We start from the raw sequence: 25,312 nt of genomic DNA on the forward strand, positions 1-25,312 counted from the left end.
CTGCAGTTATGTCAGGTATTTGAGATCGGTTCAGGACAACATTTCCCATAATGCCATGCGTTAGGATCGCTCCCCGCCCCCCCCCTCCTCGTCCCTTGCGCGTACCGCCTTTCCTCGTCCTCAGTGTCCAAAGGAGGCTGAGATTGGGAAAAACAGACCGCGCAGCGCGAGCGAATCGCAGCTCGTGACGGCCGGACCTGCGGAACGCGGAGGGAGAGAGAAGTGGGGGGAAAGTTGGAGCCTGAGGAGATCTCAGGTGAAATTTTACCTCACGGGCACCGAGGTAGATAAATCAGTTAAAAGATAAAACAGTTTGAGGGAAAAAAACAGAAGGAAATTGAAGTGCGTTTGCGAAGTGTTTTTTTTTTTTTTTTTTTTTTTTTTGCTTAAGGCGCAGATACTTAGTTAGCTCTACTAGGCAGAACTTCAAGTTTTAAGTTGGGAAAAGCTATAGGCTATGTTGTCGCTTTTTTATAGGGCAAAGGGAAAACGGTAAATTCTCTGATTCGGGACATTCTTCTAAGAAAGAAAGTTTTAAGTCTTTCAACATTCATTCAAGCGAAACCGGACCAGACAGTTTGTGGGGAAGTTTTTTTTTTTCTCCTCTGTGTTGAAAGTTGTCGAGTGGTTTTGAGGAATTGCGAAGACGGTCGGGTCGCGTCTCCGCCGTCGCAACTTCTCACAAGACTCTTCAACTTGTTCAAGTCTCTTGTCCGCTTACTTTTTACTTAGTAAAATATCCGTTTAATTTAAAAAAAATAAATAAATAAATTGTTACGCAGAAACACGCGTCTCCACGGCGCCGAGGAAAGCGCAGAAGATGAGCGGGGGAGACGTGGTGTGTTCGGGCTGGCTGAGGAAGTCTCCGCCGGAGAAGAAACTGAGACGATACGTGAGTAGAAAGAAAAAGTTCCTTCACCTTTTCTCGCATGGCTAATTCCTACATTATGCTCTTTTTAGTTTTGTTTATTTTATGTGGTCAGAAATTGATAATGTATTGGAATGTTGCCATTCTTGCGCGGTCACCCTGCCCGCTTCCAGCAGCCCGACTTGCTGAGTCTGTCGCAGCGCAGGCGGCGGGGAACGAACGTGTTGACATGAGCAGCCGCACGAGCAGGGTGTAAACTGCTGTAGTAATCTGACAGTTTTACATCATGGGAGGTGGGGGGAAAACAACATACTAACAGGAGCAGGGTGTAAACTGCTGTAGTAATCTGACAGTTTTACATCATGGGAGGTGGGGGGAAAACAACATACTAACAGGAGCAGGGTGTAAACTGCTGTAGTAATCTGACAGTTTTACATCATGGGAGGTGGGGGGAAAACAACATACTAACAGGAGCAGGGTGTAAACTGCTGTAGTAATCTGACAGTTTTACATCATGGGAGGTGGGGGGAAAACAACATACTAACAGGAGCAGGGTGTAAACTGCTGTAGTAATCTGACAGTTTTACATCATGAGAGGTGGGGGGAAAACAACATACTAACAGGAGCAGGGTGTAAACTGCTGTAGTAATCTGACAGTTTTACATCATGGGAGGTGGGGGGAAAACAACATACTAACAGGAGCAGGGTGTAAACTGCTGTAGTAATCTGACAGTTTTACATCATGAGAGGTGGGGGGAAAACAACATACTAACAGGAGCAGGGTGTAAACTGCTGTAGTAATCTGACAGTTTTACATCATGGGAGGTGGGGGGAAAACAACATACTAACAGGAGCAGGGTGTAAACTGCTGTAGTAATCTGACAGTTTTACATCATGAGAGGTGGGGGGAAAACAACATACTAACAGGAGCAGGGTGTAAACTGCTGTAGTAATCTGACAGTTTTACATCATGGGAGGTGGGGGGAAAATATCAAACACAATCAAAGTGTAAATGGTTTCAGTAACTTGTGTAAAACTGGAGACTCATTTACTGAGTGGGATAAAAGCTGTTTAGCCTGGTAATTATGATGCTCCCAGTGAAAGGATCTGATTGATAGGTGCTCTATTAGGTTTCACCCAATTCCATATCTTCTGGGTAATTTTAGGACAGATTTTGGGTCTTATAAACAAAGGTTTGACTTGATTTGAGCTTGTGTGTACATTTAATTTCCACAAATGTGAAAGTGTGTGTGAATGAATGCTCACCTCTTAAATCTTTCATAAAGTAACCTCCTGAGACATAGTAAACAAATTGTGGTTTAGTATTAAGTTGGCCAAACTAGGAGAATTGTGCTGGGCTTTTTTTTTTTTTTTTTTTTTTTTTTTTTTTTTGGGACTAATGTTTTGTGGTTACTATTAGTCTGCTAGTAGTCTTAGTGCTGTGGTCTGTTAAAAGCATAGTTACTGTTATCTAGTTAGCATTAAGTGCCTTTTTTAATCTGTACAGAGATGAGTAAAATTAATAAAGCTCATCCAACCATGAATGAGTAAACAGCAGCAAGATTACTATTGCAGCAACACATCATCAGTAGGGTAAAACTGACCTGTCTCACAATGGTCTAAACCCAGCTCTGCTGGTAGCATAGGGGTTAGAGCTGCTGCCTTTGGTCCCAAAGGTCACAGGTTTGAATTCTATTTCTGGTTGTACTGTCCTTCAGCGAAGTACTTACCTTAAATTGCTCCAGTTAAATTACCCAGTAATTGTAAGTTACTTTGGAGAAAAGTGTTACCTAAATGAATTTTAGAGTTAATGAGATCTAGTCTGCTCTTGATGGGTTCATGTTTGAGATGGGAGTGCAGCCATTCTGCAGTATACCATACAGGGCAAGTTTGCAGTTTCTCCCAGGTTTCAGTGCTAGACTTTGGTAAGGTAAACAGTTATACAACATGTTACCCTTTCATACAGCAGGATTTTTTTGCAGGAGCAGTTTAGGCCAAATACCTTGATCCATTTTATTACAACAGGTGGAGGAGGAATGGCTATATAAACTGGCGTACAGCAGTCTGTCAGCTTGGTGTTACTTAAGCATTACTTAATGAACATCTCGAGACTTACCAGGTTACTGGAAGTCACACCTATAAATGGTTTACTTTGGAAGATTCAGTCTTTGTATGAATTCCTAGAATCAATCAGAGAAAAGCTTTAATTTCACTTGTGTTCATTTAATTTTCTTGGAATTGACAGAACTGGAGCTCATGTTTATATCATTTCAGAAATTATGGCCCCATTGTTAGAGGTTTGAAAGGGTCTTTGAAATTTTCATTTCATGACAGAAGTCAACACCACTCTTGAGTTTGTAAGCACTGTGCATGTGGACCCATGTGTTCATATTGCCAGTGTCTTGAGAGAGCTTAGGGAATGATTAAACAAGCAGGGGGGTGGGGTCAGAGCCTTTGACTGACTTAGTGCAAGAACTGTGGGATCTTGGGTCTGATTGGCCATGGGAGCATTATTCAGGGTTAGGAGGTTAAACAGTCTGTGCGGAGTTTTCTACTAGGGCCAGAGAGGAAAGAGTAGTTCAGACAGAATTGTCCAAGATCAAGGATACTGCTGTTATGCAGTACTGTATAAGCGACAGTGGCAGGCTTCTAAGAGATTTGGAGAAACAAAAATATGCAGTCAAGTCCAAGTCTGTGTGTGAGGCTCTGTTTCCCTTCTTACTTTTGTGCACTGTGTTGGCTTAATGTGCTCACTGTTTCACATTTTAATACATTTTAGTTTCATTCAAGCTTATAGTTAAAAGCTGTTCATGAAAGAGTGGTGGCAAGCACTGGCTCCTGCATGGTGAAATTTGAATGCCTCTTTGCCAAAGTCTTGTTCCGGTCACATGAGGAAATTGGTCACCATGTACATGGACTGTTTCCTAAAGTGGAATCAGAAGTTGCTCTGTAAACGTCAGTCTGTGGTCTTAGTTTAAATTGAGTCTGCAGTTTTCCATCTCAAGTTATTTTTTTCCCCTCCACCATTTTGCGAACTTCCTCTTTCAGGCTCCTGGGGCTGTTGCAATCAGCCAGAGTAAGGATTGTGTACATTGTCCAAAAATATACCTAGAAAATGCCAAGTCAACAGTATTCCTAAATTTGAAATTCTTTGGAATTTTAGAGTAAAACAGTACTGTGAATGAAACATCCTGACAAAAGTTCCAAACTTAACTTGACTGCAGGGAACTCTATAGTGGGGATCATATTTGTTTCATACTTCTCATTTTCCTAGATCATTGTCTTCATACTGTTGTCACTCTCAGTACTTTCTCACATTTGGTCCTGTTTTTAATGGAAATTGCATGGCACAGCAAGTAATGCTGTTGCCTCACAGCACCAAGATAGTGCGAGAAGGTGTTGATTCGATTCCCCACTCAGTCTGTGTAGAGTTCACATGTTCTCCCTGTGTTTGTGGGTTTCCTCCAGGTGCTCCGGTTTCCTCCTACAGTCAACAGACATACTGTTCAGGTGCATTGGTCACTCTAAAAGTCACTCAGTGTGTGTGAGTGACAAGTAGAAAGTGTGTTACTGGTGTATGTGTGAGTGATTGATTGATTTTAAGTAGTGTATTATAGTCATTCAGCAGGGTAAGAGGAGATCCTAACATAATTCACTTTTAGAGTTTTATGTAAATTATAAGGGGGGGTGCGGTGGCGCAGTGGGTTGGACCGGGTCCTGCTCTCCAGTGGGTCTGGGGTTCAAGTCCTACTTGGGGTGCCTTGCGACGGACTGGCGTCCCGTCCTGGGTGTGTCCCCTCCCCCTCCGGCCTTACGCCCTATGTTGCCGGGTAGGCTCCGGTTCCCCGCAACCCCGTATGGGACAAGCGGTTCTGAAAATGTGTGTGTGTGTGGTGTGTGTAAATTATAATACATAAAATGAACATTGATGCTCTTTTAGCATCTAAGAATTTTTTAAAAAAAAAAAACAGTGCTAGGGTCAACACAAAAAGTCATGGGTGATGTGGAACAATATGGGTACCTGATATAATTGTAAAAAGTGTGAGAGTGACAGAGAGTGTGTTCCACTGATGTATGGATGAGTGACCTAGTGTAAGTAGTGTATCAAGCAGTGTAAGTCACCTTGGTGAATAAGGTGAGGGCTGATAACACTACAGAGTTCATTGGAAGTTGCTTTGGAGAAAAGCGTTTGCTAAAGAAACGCAAACATGTGGAAAACATTGTTTCACAAATGATTATCAGTGTTTTAATTTAACTACAGTTCTTTTCAGTAATCAAAAGATTTGTTACTCTTGCATTGTCAGGAAGCCAGTCATGTTACTGTCATTTTTTTTCCCCACTTTTTTGGGCTTCACTATATTTAGATTTTATACGTTTACTGTGTTAGATTCAATTGTTCATAAGCATTTTGTCAGCAACCCCTTGACCTAGTTTTCTTCCAGTTTTTGTCTTCATTACTTGTGCAGAATATTTGGGTCTTTCTCCCACACCAGACACAAATCTTCTCCAAAGTGAGATACATTGTTCTATTCCTAAAGTCTTCAGGTTTCAGCAGATGTTATAACTCATTTAGTAGAGAATGCTATTTGCCCTGTGAGAAACATCTCCAGCCATGGCTTGTTTCTGTTCCAAAGACTCCTTTCCTCAGATTACGAAGTAACACAGTGGGACCCACCATAGTGTGACTGGCATTTTATCTGTGTACCGCTGGGTCTCTGCCTTACTATGCTGGGGGGAGAGATTTCTTCTGCTTCATGGTTTGATGTCAGCATCTTGCAGGGAAAGAAAGGCAGATGGTGTTGAAGTTAGATGTATGTTCTGTCACTTATGGAGGAACCACCGCTTTTGTTAGTATGTAGCTCATTGTCCTGTTAAGATTTTAATCACTGAATAGATTAAGGCAATGTAAGGTTAGGAAACTGAAAGCCCTGTGAAACTGTTTTTAAGTGAAACTATTTTCACAAAACTATATTTATTTAGTAAAAATAGCATCTTTTGTGTTTAGCTCGGCATGTTTCCTTGAAGTGCTTCCATATTTATCAGATCTGTTTTGGGGAGTTTTGCTTGGACTGTTGGTTTGCTTCGACTGAGCTGTAGGTTTGAAGGCTTGCTGTAAGGTTCTTCCCCATGTTTACCTTTTTTGGATTTTAGGGTGTAGCCTGGTCTGTTAACTCCTGTTATTCTCCTTCTTCAGTCTCTGATTTCCACTGGTGTTGGGAAGGAGGGACTTCATACCACTGTCATTGAGCTATGAGGTTGGCCCTGAACTTGAATCTAATGTTCTCTCAGCAGAAATGTTGCAGCATTCTTAAACTGTGCGGTATATAGATGAGCTGGCAACTTTAGCACCCTCTGTGCCTTGACTCTTAGGTGTCACCTAAGGCTCTAAGGGTATGGAGTTAATAGTCCAGCTGCGTTTGAAAATTGTGCTGTTCCTCCTCACTCTTGAGAACCTGATTCCTTTATTTCTCCACCACATAAAAGTGTTTGTGAGGTATTACATCAGCAGCAGCTAATAGAAAGTTTGGCTTACTTGAAGCATAAGGAAAGTAGAGCTTTGCAGCTAATGAGTGTACAAACAGCTTTCAGACAATTTGTTCAGTCTGCTTAGCAGTGGAACAGGTGCTTGATTATGGGAATAACATGTGGGAACCTGTAAACAAAGAAAGTTAATGTTTTTGAGGATTAGCTGGGGATCTCTAATCCAAAGCCATTTTCTCCTTGTATTTAAGGGGGTACACTAAAGGCTGTACGGTGAACATTCCATTAGGACTCAGCGCAGAGAATTTGCCTGCCCCACAGCAGAGCATATTTTCCATGAATGATTTAGTATCCATTATAAATTAAATGCAGCATGAAAAATGAACAGCACCGGGTGGCCATAATAGCCTTTTAAGGTTTCGAATTGAAGTTTTGCTTAGACTCAGTTACCTGGCACATGTACGCTGTAGGATTGGCTTGTAATGATCTCCACATGGCATCATTGAAGTTGACCTGTTCTTTTTTTTTAAACTGACTTGCATCCTTTGTTTTTGACATCTTTTCAAAATGCTTACCACATTATCTTTTGTGCTGTCTATTGGGAAGAGAATAGAACCAAAAGTTTGAAAGCAAACACAACAAACATTGAAATTACTGGTTTTGTATTTACAGTTAATACTAAGTCATTTCCTTGTTGATTTTTATAAGAAGGTTGCAATATATACTGAGATTCTAGAAAAAAAATGCACTTTCAAAAACATTTTATCAGATGGTAATCAGAGACATTTTTCTCAAACTGTTTGTTTTTAATTTAGAATGGTTAAAACATGATTTTGTAATGTAGTGGAAAGGGGGGGGGGGCACTGAAGCCAGTCTGTTTTCCCTTCCTAGACAGGCTTGTCATTGACATTTTTGTGGCATCCCAACAACCCAGTAATGTTTTGTAAGAGACTGAGGCTGGGTGTGCTCCAGAGCCTTATTCCTGGTCCATCACTGTGCAGGTTAGTCGCTATCCTGCCCCAGAGCTCCAATGGGAGCTTGTTTTAGGCAGTGAATGCCCTCCCTCTGATATGCTTGGTGCTCATGACAGCCTAGCTTAAATGTAATTGTAAATGCAGGCTACATGATGTAGTATTCTCTGCTCTGTCTGTGTACTAAAATGCTAAACAGACTCAAGACATGAAGTGACATTTGTATATTCTGTCCTCTTCAAAAAATGACTGAAATGTAAAGTGATTGATGTCTACATTATAAATGTATTGCTGTTACTTAAATACAGAATTAGGTCTAAAACATAGTAAGATAAGGGACTTGTATGAGGCCACTCCAGGATTTTGATGGAATTGCGTGAATTCTTCCTACTCCACTAAAGTGTGCTTCCTTACTTTAATATTTTTTTTAAATTAGAAAGGTGGAGTTTTTTTCAAGCTTCTACCATTTTAAAGCTTGGATTATATTTCCATAAACTGAAAAGCAATATACATGTTTGCATTATTTTCCTGCATACTACATGTCTTGGGTGCCACTTCCCTATTCTTTGGCTGTTCCTCTGACTGATATGCTGTTGTCAGCTCTGTATATCTGTCATTGTGCTTTCAAGGTACTACAAAATGCCAGGTCTTGTATGACAAATATTGGTTATGCTACGCTTGTGATTGCTTATCCAGCCATTCCCATCAGATATTTATGCTGGAGAATTTAAGCAGACACTGAGTAGTTTGTCTTCAGATACACTACAAATCTGTTTTGTCATGCAGACAGAGCCTGGCTAATGCTGTTTGTAAACAGGTGGGTCCCCCACATTTCCCCTCATTGGTTTTGTTTGTACAAGTCACTTTGTCAGATACAAAGGTCACATGATCTTTGTTTTTACCAGGCCATAGAGTTCTGTTTATCTTTTTGCTGTGAGACCTGCTTAGGAACAGTAATTCTGCCAGTTGAGTAATCCAGAGGATTACATTTCTGGTTTTCATTTTCTCTGGTTTTGTGAAATCAATTACTGTTCAAGTCCAGTGTGTACAGTTTTAAATGAGAACACTTTTCAACATCTATGTTATCTGTAAGCATTTCTAAGTTTTCTTTTTATTCTCTCAAAATAAATACTAAGATGAGAGCTTTTTAATGGTAACTTGTGAAATGTTGTAAAGGCAGGTTATGTAATGCTTAACCCTTAATTCTCTCCTTGCTCCCTCTGTACATGCTGGGAAAAGTTACTATTCCTGTGAAATGGTTGTAGTTCAGAGCAATACAAGTACTTTTCTCGACAGAATTTAAAATTTTTGAAATGTCCAGAAACGGTTCTGTTTCTCAGGAAAGGATGAAATTTGTGCTGACAATGTTGAGGTGTGACATGTGGGTAATCTAGCAGTAGTAACTTGCCTTCAGGGCCCCAGATTCCAGTATTAGCAGAACATGGGGAGAGGTTAAAGGGCATTGTTAATGAGGAGCAGCTGTATGAATGGCTCTAACTATAATTTAGGGGAGTTGCGATGACATGAAGTGTGACACTTTGGATATGTGTGCAAATAAACCAAAAAACACTATGTTGGGTTGCAGGTGGTATGGATGGCATAGCTTCTTTTATGTAGTATAAAAGCATCTGCAGGGGCTTCTCCTTGAAGGGAAAGGCTTAAGTGTTCAAAGTGAAGTGCAGTGATTAAAGTAAAAGTTAGACATTTACCAGTTTGTTGTTAGGAACTTTAATAATGAGCAAGTGTAAGGATCTGAGTGACTTTAACAAGGGTCAGATTGTGATGGTCTGACCCAGTTGTCTGTCCATCCATCCATCCATCTTCCTCCGCTTTATCCGGGGCCGGGTCGCGGGGGCAGCAGTCCGAGCAGAGTCCTCCAGACTTCCCTCTCCTCGCACACCTCCTCCAGTTCCTCTGGGGGAACCCCAAGGCGTTCCCAGGCCAGCTGGGAGACATAGTCTCTCCAATGTGTCCTGGGTCTGCCCCGAGGCCTCCTCCCAGTGGGACAAGCCCGGAACACCTCCCCAGGGAGGCGTCCAGGAGGCATCCGGAACAGATGCCCGAGCCACCTCAACTGGCTCCTCTCGATGCGGAGGAGCAGCGGCTCTACTCCGAGCTCCTCCCGGGTGACTGAGCTCCTCACCCTATCCCTAAGGGTGCGCCCAGCCACTCTGCGGAGGAAACTCATTTCTGCCGCTTGTATCCGCGATCTCATTCTTTCGGTCATGATCCAGAGTTCATGACCATAGGTGAGGGTCGGAACGTAGATCGACCGGTAAATTGAGAGCTTCGCCTTACGACTCAGCTCCCTCTTCACCACAACAGACCGGTACAATGACCGCATTACTGCGGACGCCGCACCGATCCGTCTGTCGACCTGCCCAGTTGTCTGGCCATATCCAAAACAGCAGGTCTTTTGGGGTGTTCTGGAATGCAGTGGTTAGTACATACCAAAAGTGGTCCAAGGAAGGAAAACCAGTGAACTGGTGACAGGGTCATGGGCGCCCAGGGCTCATTGCACGTGGGGAGCAGAGGCTAGCCCGTCTGGTCCGATCCCACAGAAGAGCTATGGTAGTACAAATTGCTGAAAACCTGAATGCTGGTCATGACAGAAAAGTGTCGGAACACGCAGTATATTGCAGCTTGCTGCATATGGGGCTATGTAGCCGCAGACCAGTCAGAGTGCCCATGCTGACCCCTGTCCACTGCTGAAAGGGCCTACAATGGGCACGTGAGTGTCGGAACTGGACCATGGAGCAATGGAGGAAGGTGTCCTGGTCTGATGAATCACGTTTTCTTTTAGATCATGTGGATAGCTGGGTCCGTGTGTGCTCTTTACCTAGAGAAGAGGTGGCAGCAGGATGCACTATGGGAAGAAGGCAAACTGGCAGAGGCTGTGTGATGCTCTGGGCAATGTTCTGCTGGGAAACCTTGGGTTCTGGCATTCGTGTGGATGTTACTTTGACATCTACTTACCTAAAGATTGTTGCAGACCACCTACACCCCTTCATGGCAACGGTATTCCCTGATGGCAGTGGCCCTGCCACATTGCAAAAATTGTTCAGGAATGGTTTGAGGAACATGACAAAGTTCAAGATGTTGACTTGGCCTCCAAATTCCCCAGATCTCAGTTCGATCGAGCATCTGTGGGATGCGTTGGGGAAAAAGAAGTCCGACCTATGGAGCCCTCACCTCGCAACTTACAGGACTTAGCTAACATCTTTGTGCCAGATACCACTGCACACTTTCAGAGGTCTTGTGGAGACCATGCCTTGATGGGTCAGAGCTGTTTTGATGGCACAAGGGGGACCTACACAATATTAGGCAGGTGGTTTTAATGTTTTGGATGATTGGTGTATATGTACATTAAGAACTGTTATGCCCAGTGCAATATTTGCACCTTGTTATTGACAGTCATCTGCTCTTCCCCATGTGTCCATGATTCTGTCCTGTGCTTGTCTGTCAGTGGACTCGGGCAGGGCACAGGACTTGTCAGACCTATGTTTGCTTCTCTTCATAGAGTTTGTTGATATATGACGTGTTGCTGATTTAACTGTTTATTTTCCACTGTCTTAGACACTGATGGGGACTACCGGATGAGCCCAGGTGCGTCAGGAGGTTACATGATTATTACTGTTTACTTTAGTTGCTTAGCAGCCGTTTTTATCCAAACCTATATTTATGTCAAACAGTGTTGCATTGTAGCCATTTATAAAATTGGATATATTATGGAAGCATTTCAGAACGAGTAACTTGCAGAAAGGTTCAATGGCAGGGCCCCTGCCTGATTGCTTTTTCTACTGTACTGGCTGTTGCACCTCCATGAAGGCTGCATTGCATCTCCTTGCCTCTCCAGCAGGGGGTGGACTAATTGGAGCACATCATCCCTGGCAGTGGCCTCTCCTTCCAAAACTGTTCAAAACCTGTAACAGAAACCACTTGGAGCCTTTTATCAAAATCTCACAAGCTTCTTCCTTTATTGTTGACTCAGTGCCACCCACCCTTGCAAAATGTTGGAGCAGTATGTCTTTAGAGCAGATGTCTTCCAGTATTTGAGCAGAGAACCTATACTGTTTGTACAAGGTGCACAGTTAAAGGTATCATGACATGGAATTTACTGTATCTTGCTTGTTAGCATTAAGGTGTCCATTGAATTTGTTGAAGCCTGCACTCTCCAGTAAAGTACAGTATTCCCAGTGTGTGGTATGGCTCATTACAGCCAGTAGGCTTGTTTTTTGTAACACTTGGCTTGTTGTAATTTTCTCTTCATATGAGCCAGTTTGCTTTGTTGCATTTAATATACTGGCATGGTGTCTTCTGGCCTTGCCTCTGAGAATTCTCTAGAGGTAGATAGAGTGTGGCTGGTGAAGTAGTAGGAAAGACTGTGGTAAAGGATTGGGGGAGGGGTAGAGGGATAGAGACCAGCTGTGAAAGGCTGTTGCCGCCCTGTGTCATTTCTCAGGTTACTGCCAGCCACCCCCCAGTGCTTGGCACTGTTTCTGTTTTATTCTCTCCCTTTCTCTCTCTTTCTATCTCTCTACCTTTTTTCTTCATATGTCCTTGCCACTTCAGGCCCTGGGAGTGCTCTCCTCAGTTGTTCCTACCAACCCCTACTCCTCTTGTATTCAGCACTGATATTGCTGGAGTGAAGAACAGGGGGAGAGAGAGAGAGTGTAGAGCAAGGGAGGGAGGGGGCAGTGTGGGAGAGGGGCATATGGGACTTGTGAGTGGCAAACCCTCTCAGTGAGAACGAGAACAGGCTCAGCACTGTTTGACAGGAGCTGGTGGGTATACCCCCCTCGCATTTTGCCTACTCTTTTCTCGTCCTGTGTGCCTCTGTCCCCCTTGTGCCCCATAGTTTTTTGTGCTGTCTACTGCCGTTTGTCAGGAATAATGTTGGGTCCTTCTCCTTCGTGACGGCCCTTGGATTCTCTCACTCGGACAGAGCTCAAGGTCAGTCAAGATGACGTTTGTTTCCGTAATTGTTCAAATTTTGGTCACGTTTGTGATGTAGTGAAGGGGTGAGAGCATGCACCTGCCCTGCCATCTTTGCCATGACCGCAGGAAGTTTCTGGCCCTCAGGTGCCCTGCATTCTAGTGGACCCTTCAATTCTAAGTACTTTGGTATCTGTTCCTACAGTGATGGACAAATGACTCTATTCAGACATGTTTTCGGCAACTCCACACTTATTCTGGGCTTGTCAAATTCACTGGTTTGTGTGGCATAGTGCCGGTTTTTCTGCGCTGCAGCTGTATTAAACTTGCGAGTACAAAGAATGTCTCTTTAGTGATCTGTCCTCCATCTGTTTTAGCGGTGGATGGTAGCTTGACCTGCTCGTTGGTTTCCTCTTTGCATTTTTTTCTCTCTTCTGTTGAGTTTAAATTGGAATGAAACTTTTTGTTTCCAGGCACATTGAGTTTTTTTTTTCCCCCTTTCTTACCGTGCCATTAAAAAAAGTGCCATCGTGATTTTCTGTTTTATATATATAATTTGGGTGGGGGTGCGGTGGCGCAGTGGGTTGGACTGGGTCCTGCTCTCTGGTAGGTCTGGGGTTCGAGTCCTGCTTGGGGTGCCTTGCGACGGACTGGCGTCCCATCCTGGGTGTGTCCCCTCCCCCTCCGGCCTTACGCCCTGTGTTGCCGGGTAGGCTCCGGTTCCCCACGACCCCGTATGGGACAAGCGGTTCGGAAAATATATATAATTTGGTGGTAGCTATCCTTTGCACTTATCAAATGTATTACATTTAATGGTAGAATTTGGTAGATGGGTACTTTGTGTTTTGGGAGTCCACTGTGAGACTTTCTTGCTTGTGTCTATGTGTGGTTGTGCGTTGGGGCATACACATGAATCCTGGACTCAAGGGATAATTGTTCAGCTTCACCAGTGTGTTCAAGGAACACTTTGGTCACATGACCCAAGTTGCCATGCAACTGGAATATGTTGAATTCTAAAGATGCAGGTTTGACAAATGCATGTGACTTGGGTGGGGGGGTGCACATTTGTGGGCATGCTGCCTGTAGGGTGACCTTCTGCTGTAACCTGACAGCTGCATCACCCCTTAAGCAAGTGGTTTCTGTCCCCTGTGTAGCAGTAGTTGAGCAGTTTCATTATGACCTGTACTGTCTGCCTTCTGTTTGCTACAGTCTGTAAACATTTAAAACTGTAACAAATTGTGGATAACAATGATACAGGAGAATGAGATCTGCTATGAAATGATCAACGTGAAATTAACATTGGCAAATAATGTTTTCCTTCTGCTTAATAACAAGACGTCATTGCCAACCAGCTGAGTTAATGCAGTGTCAGTACATTAGTTGATTAAAAGTCTGATCAATCTGCTCAGCCAGTTATTCCAATTGAGTAACAATAAATAAATTTAGTAAATTACAAAGTAGTGTTTTTACATGATTATTTTTGGTTATATTATGGTAATTTATAGATTTTTCTGTTAACATGTTGGGTACCTTGTGTTTTTCATTTCTAAACATGGTTCTGAAGTGATTTGACTGCATGAAACCAAGTAAAATTATCTATATTGGTTGCACTGTTAACTGACCACTTTGACCTATTTCTTGTAACTTTATCTGTTGCTGTGGTTAAAATAATTGATATCGTATTACCATATTTTACACACATTGTGTAAAACATCTAGGGTTGCCACTAATGCTTGTTTTGATAATTGATTAATTAGTTGATTACTATTTGGCCTAATTGAAGAAAGGCCAAATATATTTCCAACTTTAAATTCCAGTGTTTTCTTTAAGAAATTCAAGTATTTCTTATATTTCACAGTGTTCTTTCCAACAGAACATGTATTTACAGTAACCGGTGTACTCTAAACCATCTACAAAAAAATAAGATGGTTTTTATGAAGCACATAGCAACAAAACCTTGTCAAAAACACAAAACTCTTGGTTTGAAAGGTGCAATAATATTAAAAACACATAACCAAAGCCAGAGGTAATAGTAAGAATTTCAACAATTTTAATACTGGACTGTGGAAGTAGTATGGTTATGCACCAGAATTGCAGTGCAAAAGTGTCAGCATCTCTAAATGATCTAGACTAAGGCTAGCTTTCTTAGAAGCTATGTTTTCTGCAGCGGAGAATGGCTGCTCAAGTAGTGTTGAGGTGGCAGGGACACATTGAGGTATGTAGGATTTGCTTGTCTGGTCAAGGCTCGGTCTCTACGCCATTACTTTTCTTCCAAGGGATTTTCTTCCTTGGTAACAACATCATTATACTGAAATGCAGACTAGATACATTTAGAAAAAAGGGAAGATGTAACTTTGGGCAGTGTTTCTTCTAGAAAATTGTAAATGTTTCTTCTATGGAGAAATTAATAGGCTTGATTAGATTCTTTTTATAATTACATTTATTAATTTAGCAGATGCTTTTGTCCCAAACGACGTACATCTCAGCAAAAGTACAATTTATGCATTAATTGCATAAATTAATTGCATGCTCTGCATTAAACCCATGTTATACAACTGTTCCATTTTTGCATATAAAAATTTGTTGCTGCAGAATCTCATTTATATTAACCAAGCATCTACAAAATATGGTGCTCACATCCTTGTGACTTAACTTGTTCACCCGTATTTAACAATTATGCCTTGTACTTAACATACAGTTCACAGGGTGGCAATCTCTGTGCATGTTTGCAATTTTGTGTTACTTGTCAAGTTTGTAAATAAGTTCCTGGAAAACCTCTTTGCTAGTATATTTTCCTAATTTATTGTTCACCCTTAAAAAGAGTGATTTCTCATTTCAAAATGCAACTTTTGATGAGTCAATGTGCACCCATACTTGAGTCATGACCGACCGTCAACTGTGCTGCTTCCATCATCTTTCAAATGTGTTTTGTCTCACTCGATGAAATGACATTGGGCTGCATAATGTAACTAGCCAACAAACTGATAACCAAATTTGTTGCCATCTGCTTGTCATCAATGCCATCAATTAGTCATTGCAGCTCTAAAACCCACACTATTTTAATAAGCCATGCTAATGTTGAAGGTCTAGAACTCAAATACATTAGAAGTTACACCTCTTTTTATTGTGCATCATATAAGTGACATCAGCTTTGTTTAGAGAAATGAGTGACCGTTTTAGCTGTAAGATGTTACCATTGCAGAAACAGTTTGAGGATAAAGGGTGTCCCTTCTTTAACAATTCATGCCTTAAGCTGTACATCACTTGACTCATTCTGTGTATGAAAGAATACAGGTTGTTATTTTGAAGTTGCTGGGTGTCCAGACCATGAATTGTCATCTTTCAAAAGACAAGTATTTGTTCTTGGAAGTCTCCATAACCATAAATTGTTTGTTGCTTTTGAGATGGTATAGAGTTTAATGGCATAGTTTGGGGCTGAGCCCTATTTTAGCCAAATGTTTGAATGTGTGCTTAAGGGGTGATTATGGATGGTGTATGTAGCTAGGTACAATGTGCAGAGTTTTGCTGGGGCTGCAGGGCATAGAGGCATGGGCTCATCTATCCATGCTAAAAGTAAGCACAGTGTCAAGTCCCTGTGAAAAGGTAAGTTATGAGGGCTCTGGTGAAGAGATGCTCATCAAATTGGGTGTCTCTGAATTCAAAATGGCTAACCAAGGATGGAGAAAGTAAACAATACTTAACCAATAACAGGAAACCTAGCTGCAGCCCCTAAACTGCTTTTGATATTTAGGGGTTGCCTCTGGGTGAGTAGGCTGTCCACTGGCTTCTACACTTAGACCTCTTGTCCCTTTGAGTTTCTGAAAAGCATGTTGGCTGAGGATAACTTCATTCCCCTGAGAATACTCTGCTATGCGCTGACCTATGGTAGCAACCTTGAATTGGAGATAAGAGCATATCTCACCAGTTGCTATTAGTCTCTGGCTCATAATCGCATCCTCTGAATTGCATCACTATGCCAGAGGACTCCTTCAGAAATGCTTGAAAATGATTAAAGAAATGGGTTTATATATCGTTTTGAGCTATGCATGCTGGTGCCCATTTTTGTGTGACTCAGTAAAAATGCTGGCAGGGATGGCATGCCTGTTGGAGTGGCTCCGAGAAGGATTGCATGGTATCCCTTTGGTGATGTGGACTCATGGAATGCTCCCTTTTTTGGCTGTTGGGAGCCAGCCAACCCCCCCCCCCCCCCCCCAAAGGCTGCAGTTTGCAGGTCTGGGCAGGATATTTACCTTGCTGCTTCAACCAAAAAGGCATTTCAGTACTCAAATCAGGTGGTAACACTGTGTACAAGCTTCCTTAAGGAAATCAGACTTTTAGACCTGCAAAAGTAACAGTTCTGTCATGTACCTGGTCATCATGGGAACTGCAGTTTTTTGCCATTTTACACTTATAAAAATGAAGTTTAAGACGCAGTCCAGCCTGTATTAATAGTGGTAGCACTCCAAAACTGTGGGCAAAGAATTAATTTACCATAGCTAGGCTACCATGGTTTTGTGGAGAATGTTTTTTAAGCTGTCCTGTCTTGCCACCTATTATCCTGTGGCTTATATATTATTCCTCAAATTATCTATAACCTTGTAAAATACATTATAAAAGTTAAAAAAAAAAAAAGTTACTGTGCTGTTGCTTTTCTTTTTGTTTCTTATCTTTACTGTGTGATGTTTCATTTCCTGTTAGTCTCTTTTCCTTAGCTATACAGAAATTAGATTTTGTAGAAACAGTCCTGCCTTCAGCACCAAATTAGATTTTCTGGAGCTCAGATGACTGTGTGATTGAGTTAGACAGGCTGCCTGTGACTTTCCTGTTTATCATCACTTGGGCAACATAGGTCTGGATGTGGTAAGGATAAGACTGAGGAAAGTGGCCCATAATTCCTCCATGAGGTGATATGCAGGGCTGTGAGCTTGTGTAGGGATGACTCCAGAATGCTGCAAGGCGGCACTCTGGTGTCCTCATCTGCCAGGGATGTGCAGTATGTTGTTTCTTGGTCAATATCTCAATCAAGGCTGCTATGTACTAGGCTCAAAGAGACACCTATGGGCAGTCACAATCACATATGCCCTATCTCTCTGTTACAGGTGTGCACGTAAAAAAAAAAATTCATGAAAAATTATTTTTGCCACATTCCTGGTATTGCATTCTTGTATACTCTGATTAGATTCCTTTTTTAAATGGAGAGCAGCAACCCATTGTTTCATTTAAAGCAGTGTGTGCTGGCTTTTGGTGAGGCTTCATGATCAGGGAAACTGATCACTTGAAGACTTTCAGTGGAAACAGTTGTCTTGTCAGCAAAGCCCAAGATGTTTACCAGTATGTTGGCTGCAGCATGTTAGAGAAGGGCCTCTAGTTGGTGATGGTGGTGCCAAGCATGATGGGTAAAATGCAAGGAAAACAAGGAGTGTTAATAAATGTATATATAAATAATAAATGTATAAATGTGCTGCTTAGATGTGAGTGGGAAGATTTGGGGCGGTCCTGTTAGGCTACTCTCTGAGGCCACGTGCTACAGGGGGCGGGGGCCTCAGTGGTGGGGGTGGTTTCTGTTATTTTGAGTCCATTGTGTCTACTTCCTGTGGGTCAGGGGTGACTGGAGCGGGCAGTTAGAGGCGGGACAGGGAGAGCAGGGCAGGAAAGTATTCAGAGTACCAGCAGCGTGGTACAAAGCCCTCTGCTCATGAACAGCACTACAAGGTAAGTGCTATACCTCCTCCATATTCCTCTGGCACTCTTCATGGCAGTGTCGACACTGCTACTACTGCCAGTCTGTCAGGAAATGGCAAAACATGTAGGTGCTCCTTAATAAGCCAACTCTCCTGGTTAACTCTCAATGAAACAATGTGTTTTATATTCTTGTGCACTGAGCTGTTATTGCTATGTGAAATCATGTTTCTCTTGTTTGTCTGGAGAATCCCACAAACCAATAGTGTGTGTCTGCAGAGAGACTGGAGGAGTGTTCATGATGAAAAATATTCAGTCTTGGATGTATTTGGATAGCTCTGTTATATTGTAGGCTTACTTTTGTGTTTTACCCCTGCCCTCCTACCTTTTAGTTTTTTTTTGTTTTTTTTCCCTCTTCTCTTGGCTGTCCTGCAAGTGTTTTACATGCATTAATATGTTAATCCAAGCAGCACATTTATAAAAAAAAAAAAAAAAAAATCACGGACATACAACAATCCTCGTAGTTCACATAATCGACCAGCTTCCATGGTCAAACTGGAGCAAGAATGGCCAAGCATTGGGCAAGTGACACACTGGGACAAAGGAACCACTGCAGTTCTGTCTCTCTGTTTTGCCGCCTCAGTGAGGACCGTAGTTATACAGAAGTTTGAGGGGTTGATGGATTTTGGGAGGGAAGGGAGGAGCAGAGGTTTGAGAAGAGGCAGCCCCCCCAGACACTCCCCGATATCAGATCTAAAGTTAGTCATGACACCAGTTTGACAATGGAGGCAAAACAGGAAGTTTTTCTCCAGAATGTGCGTTAGGAACAGATGACAAGGAAGATAAAACGCAGACAAAGTGGAAACTTCCAGTGCTGTTTTTTTCTTCTTTTTTGCTGAAATTTAAAAGAAAAAAAAATGCCATTTCCTGGAAAAGAAGAGCATAGCGGAGGTTTATTTGGAGTTAAGGGCCCCGGGAACAGCTTCTCTACTGGCTGTAGCTTCTGTGTAATAGAGAAGCTTCAGTAACTGTGCCACAATGCCACAGCAACCAAGTCTTTCGTTAATGTTTAAACTCCCTCTCCCTGTAGTTAATGCTTCATCCAGAGTCTAACTTGGAACTTTTTAATGGCGAGAAGGGATGGGGGGTGGGGAAGGGGGATTTTATTCTCTGTGGTTTCAGGTTATTTGCTGAACACCTATTCAGCAGCAGGGGGTTCTGGCATTTTCCTTTTCAGAAATAAGACTCTTCTTTCTGTGAGTTTACCATTCTGTGCAGTTGACCACCGTGCACAGTGTGTCTCTGGATGAGCAGTTTTCTCTGCAGTGGCACCAGTGACCAAACTCTAAACTCACTGCTGCTGCTGAGACACCCTGTTCACCTGCTAGCTGCTGATGGGTAAGGGCTTTACCGCTTTCTTTTACACATTAATGGTGCTCACGTAGCAACTGAGACAGCCCTTTGCAGGATACGGTCTGCCTGCCTGCCTGGTAGGGTTGAAGGTTGGGTGCCCTCCTGGTGGTGTGAAAGTGGCAGGTGGCCAGCAGAGTTGCTGCTGAGGGGACATTTGATCCAAATTTTATCAGAAATGTCATGCAAAGATCCCATCCAGGTTCCATGTTCACATAGACACCGGGCACACTATGTCTTGTTGCAGGATTTAATAAGGTGATCCTTCCCCTTAAAGGATAGATGTTTTTCTGGTTGGCTGAATACTTTGCCCCAACTGAAGGCAAACTGGAGGGTTTGTAGTGAGCTCAGCTGAGTCTGGTGTGCTTGAATGTGGCTGTTTGCAATGTATGGTATTTTTGTCTCTGGAAATGAAAATCCTAGCCAAGACTGACAAACTGGTCACATGTAGTTCCTTTAGTTTTTTGCGGTAAGAGTCCAGGTTGGGTTAGGCACTGTTATCTACAGTTCTGAATGAGCGACTTAGGAGACACTTTTCTTCAGTATACAATGATTATTAACTAGTAATTAACTGACACCTTTATCTAACTTATGTTAGATACACTTTGGTAAACAATGTAGTCATTCACCTGTTTACACAGCACAACAGTGTAACGCACGTGCACATGCACAATAAGCAATTTAGAGACCCCAGTCCACCTGAAATGTATTACTTTGTGATGAAACCAGCACAAACATGGGGAGAACATGCAAACGTCCCTCATACTGCCTGGGGGTCGACTTCTTGTCCAGACATACAATCCAGGTGCTGAGAAACGGTGAGAATTAATTTGCATTGTTTTCATACATTTTTTTTTTGTTGTTTTTTGAATTTGTACATAAGTAGTGAGTATCTCATCCATGCACATTGTGTTTGTGACCCTTTAACCATATGGTACGTAATAGCTCGGACAGAGCTGAACGAGTGTAGGTAGACATACAGTGCTTAAAAACTATACGGTATTAGAGTAATTAGTGAAGGGAGACTGCTTTAGGTTGTGTAATGATGTCTAATGTTAACTACTGAAGTAGTTCTGCCCTTTTTAATGGAATTTGATTTTGCACAAATGGGTGTCACTTTTGGGCCTTGGCAATGCGTAAATTTTTGCAGTAAAACTGAGTTATGAGAGCTCATGTTACAAAGGATTTTTTAGGAATGCATTACCTTTGTAAAGCAGGGAAGACTATTTATTTACAAAATGGTGGGATATTTACTCAGCTGGCCTCATACTTTCCTCAGGGATTTTGTTCATGTTTGAGGATCTCATAGTGCTGCAGACTGTTTCATCATGCTCTTAGGGAATTATGCCCTGGGAACACAGCAGGGTAGACTCTGACTTCTCTGTTCCCCATCCTTTCAGATGAATAACATACTGGCAAGTTCTTTCCTGAGTGGTTCAGAAGGCTCAAGTTCCTCTTCGGGAGAAATGGACCACTGTGAGGTGTCCTCTATAGTTGTGGGACAGTCACTCAGCTGTTATTTCCTGTGGAAGTGGCTCTGGCTTCCTCTGCTGGTATCCTGCCTCAGGTCTGCCTTGTTGCCTTGTGTCTTTGGCCCTGGTGAGGAAGGACTTGGTGCTACACTTCCACAGCTGGAAACTGAGTGGTGTGATTTCTTTACTCCTCTCTGCATTGTCTAGTTGCAGAGGTATGAGCCATGGAGCAAGAATGAGGACCTGGTTGCAGTTTTGCAGGGAGGACTGGGCTGGGTGTCCCCATGCGCATTCTGAAGCACAGTCGGCCTCTGTTCCTCTGACTGCAGGAATGAGGGGCCATGGCCTGAACAGTGAATTGAGATCATCCCTGCCTTCTCCAAGGAGAGTGCAAGGGAGGCTATGCTGGGCTAGGGTCTGATTCATTGTGCTTCTGCCTGCAGAAGTCTGGTTTGTGGCTTTGAACCTCTCTAGCTCCCTGAGAACCAAAAAACCCAGTTCAGAAGCTTCTACAGAGTGAGTTTAAATGAGCAGGATCATTTTGATTGGGACTTAAAAAAAAAAAAAAAAAAAATAAAAATAAAAAACCCTAAGTTCATGCTTACAGTGTACAGTTAGTTTTGCGTTCTGATGCAGTGCTTGTTTGTCATGCAGATGTCATATATTGGGCTAGTTTTTGGGTGGGTACAGAAAGCTAACTTTATCAGATGGGCAACACAGTTGTTAGATCCTTTGCCTTTGAATTCAGAAGCTGCAGGCTGAAATCTCGTCTGTTGCTGTAAAAACCCTTGACCAGGTGCTTTCTCTAATGGATTTTTAAATGTTACCTAGCTGTATACATTGGTAAATCATCTTCAGTATCTTAACCATGCAAGTCATAAGCATCACTTAAATGATTCAGTATGCCAATTCCAGTTCTGTTATGTGCTTTATAAATCAGTCACCGGTGTTTAAGAATGTACCTTATTCTGTTCTTCGGGACTGCATTATCTCTGAACTCTTAAAGCTTGCTTTCCTTGCAACCTGTATGGATTAGATTTGTAGCAGAAGCAAAGAATTCCATTTCACCGATGGCCACTGATTTCATAGTGCTTGTTTATCTATTTTGAAAAATTGCATTGCATCAGCATAAAACGGATGGAACAATATATCCATTTTCCGCAGAGTACTTCCTGTCCTCTGACTGACTGACTTGCACCCATTATGACAGCTCTACATTGTGAGGGTAGATTCAACAGGGTCCACATGTCCTCTAGTGTTAAATTTGAAGCTGAAATGGAACATCGGAGCATCCTCTTTGGGCCTCTGAACAAAGAAGTAGTAAATGGTGACTTCATTTACAGCATAGCGTAAGATTTGACCAGAATAACATTTGAGCCTAACTTGAGAAATTTTGGTAAAATATTTGAGTTAAATTGTGTTTAGTGGAAAGAGGAAACACTTTTGATATTCCAGCCTTACTCATGGCTTGGCAAGAGAAAACTTTGCAAGTGATGATTTCTCAGGGTACAAGAGTCAAGTAGATTAATGCATTTACATTGTGATGCCTTTGAAAATCAGTTTTAGCAATGTAAATTCATATTTGAATGTCCTTTGCGAAATGGTGACTATGCTTTGTTGCAGCAAAGGGATCTGTACGGATGAAGCCTTCAGTTCTCTGTGTTTATTATATAGCATGTCTTGTAGAGCTTGAAATGGTTTCAGATGCGTTGAGGATCTAACATTAAATTGTTTGGAAATTGATAGCTTGTGTCTGTAACCTACTTTTGTGGAAATTCTTCTTGCCTGAGTGTGGGGATACAGAGGGGAAACAGTAGGGACCAGATCCCAGTGAAAACACTGAAACCTTGAAGTATACACTTAAGAAATTCAAACTTGAGCCACAATCTAACCACAGAAGGCACTGGATTGTGCTCCCAGTTAAATTGCTGCAGGCATTTCTAAGATGTTTGTGGTCAAGGGCTGGGTCATGGTGTCTCGTTTTTGCATGATCCGATGGACTTTTCCTTTACCCAGCATCCCTGTTGTTGTGCATCATACGGTGTTCATGGCCCTTCAAGACATTAGAGCTGATTGGAGTGCTGAATTGGTAGAGTATCTTCATGCATGCAGCAGAATGTGTGCATGCCTTCACTTCACTCTCTCCCCTGCTTCTCAGCAGCAAAGGGGGTGGTGGAAGAGGGTCTGGGAGACCTTGATTATAGAGCAGAGGAGGGAGAGGTCACTATATAGTTCCATGTAAAAACTACTGTGAATGATAACGGGCACAAGAGCTAAAGAACCCCACAGCAGCTTGCCTTACTGATGCCTTGTGCTGAGGAGATGTTTGTCCAAAGGTACAATAGTTATACATCCTGTATTCTCCTGCAGAAGCTGTGCTTGAGACCTTTTAGTAGGAAGACTGTATTCCTTTGCAGGCATGAGGGTTTTCTGTGTTGCAGGGGTTAGAATATTCTAGGAAGCAAGATTGCTCATAACCACTCATTTGTGGCCTCATTTGGTGTACCTTACGAAAGCACATAATAGTTGTCGAACAGCCTGTTACTAATTCTACTGTCAGGCACAGACATGCTGCAAGGATCTCACTTGGTGGTATGTAAGAGACTGTGACTGTTTTCTTTCTTACTGACTGTGATCTATTCTTTCACTTTCACATTGCCATATAAGAGTTAGGTTTCATCAGTCTGCATTCTCCCTACCATGTCAGTAAGAAAAAAGCAAACATAATTTAAAAAAAAAGATTTACATTTATTTACTTAGCAGATGCTTTTCTCCAAAGCGACTTAGAATGGATACTATGTGGTATTATTAGCCCTCACACCTTATTCACCATGGTGACTTACACTGCTAGATACACTACGTACAATGGGTCACTCATCCATTCGTCAGTGGAGCACACTCTCTCTGACATTCTCACACTATGGGGGAACTTGAACAGCATGTCTTTGGACTGCGGGAGGAAACCGGAGCACCCAGAGGAAACCCACGCAGACACGGGGAGAACTTGCAAACTCCACACAGACTGAGCAGGGATCGAACCCACATCCTCTCGCACTATCCAGGCACTGTGAGACAGCAGCACTACATGCTGTGCCACCCAATATCAATATCAAAAGATATCGGTGAAATAGTCTCAGAGACGGAGTAATTCAGTAGGTTTCATCTTCTGATTTGTGAGTAGCTTTAGGTGCTATCTTGGAATTATTGCCTCTGGTATTTACCCACACAGATAAATGTTCCATGTAAATCTTAACACCACTGAGGTATTAATTGCCAAATTTGCACAGTATAGTAGACCAAAAGCTGTCAAGGACAGTGGTCACTTAAGTAAAATTCCCCAAGGAAGTGTAAACTAGGCAGTGATTCAAAACAGCTTTCTAGTCAAAATAGTCTCTCCTTCAGTCACAGCTGCAGTTTCCTGCCCTGTGTTTTTGTCTGGAGTATAACTGGTTGTGTTTCATGGTTTTGCTCCTGGCTGTCTGCCTTGAAACAATACAGCAAATTTTACAGTTGTAATAAAAAGAATATATTTGAGCTCTGTAGGTGAGAATGCAGAGCCACACTTGGTTGCATGCTGTTTCTCAGTTTAGCAGTCTTTTGGTACTTTTCAATATTTCTTGATTACATGTTTCAAGAATGTTGTAGATGTTTTCCTTTTTTCCTGTGGATTCTTTGGAATTTTTTTTTCTTTCAGACACTTGCATAGTTAAAATTTTCAGATTTGTATTTACAGGCACCAGTTCCATCTGGGTGCTCTTTCCATGTGCATTACAACACTTCCTATCCAGGGATTTATAACTGCAAGCTATTGATCAGTTGCATGGGCCTGTAGCCTGGGGTACAAGTGAGTTGTACCCTATGCATAGTGACCAAAAGAAAGCAGCGGTAAAACACCAGAAATGCACATTAAAATAAGACCCCCTTTTTTTCCCCCAAAGCTCTTTCCAACCAAAATAATGGGGTTTCTTTTGGATAGGTGCTCTGAACTTTCCTGGCACACTCTGGCGCAGTTCACTTTTTTATTTTCTGTCTACATTTGTGTTTAACTGAAACAGCATTCACCTTCAGGAGAGAGCCAGAAGATACAGTCCACTGGTACTCTGTCTCTACATCAAAATTTGATGGAAATCCCCCACCCCTCTTTTAGTGAGTTGGTGAAACCTATGACGATGGAAACCATTGTGTCAGAGAGAATACTAGGCCACTTGCACCATCACCCGTGTCAGCCTTGCCATATTGCCACAGCAGCACATGAGGATGTAAAAATAGCACAGCTGTAAGAATCCCAGACATTTTCAGATAACAAAGAGTGATTTATGCAAGTTGCTTGACAGAACATAGAAGAACTTTTGTGTCCAGTCCCCCACCCTATTGCCAAGGCCACTGTTGCCAGAAGTGACGATTTCTGCTGTGTCTCTGTAAAACCACACATTGTTTGGACCGCCTTAGGCCTTTTGTGCACCACTCACTAAACGATGTTTGTGGTCACCAAGAAC

At 42.3% G+C, this 25,312-nt stretch overlaps 1 protein-coding gene across 4 annotated transcripts in view; it reads left to right on the forward strand.

The window, feature by feature from the left end:
* Window positions 1-136: 136 nt before the first annotated feature.
* Window positions 137-25,312, forward strand: part of gab1 (GRB2-associated binding protein 1) — a 47,916-nt gene continuing 22,740 nt past the window's right edge. For 3 of the 4 annotated variants that reach the window (XM_018736032.2, XM_018736034.2, XM_018736035.2), the window contains exons 1-2: window positions 137-256; window positions 783-892. In XM_018736032.2, the coding sequence (XP_018591548.1) occupies window positions 821-892 (72 nt within the window). In that variant the 5' untranslated portion in view covers window positions 137-256; window positions 783-820. Of the gene's footprint in view, window positions 284-782; window positions 893-25,312 lie in introns of all 4 variants that reach the window. The other variant, XM_018736033.2, reaches the window with a different exon arrangement.

The sequence above is a fragment of the Scleropages formosus genome, chromosome 16 (genome assembly GCF_900964775.1).
Source record: "Scleropages formosus chromosome 16, fSclFor1.1, whole genome shotgun sequence".
Classification (NCBI taxonomy): domain Eukaryota; kingdom Metazoa; phylum Chordata; class Actinopteri; order Osteoglossiformes; family Osteoglossidae; genus Scleropages; species Scleropages formosus.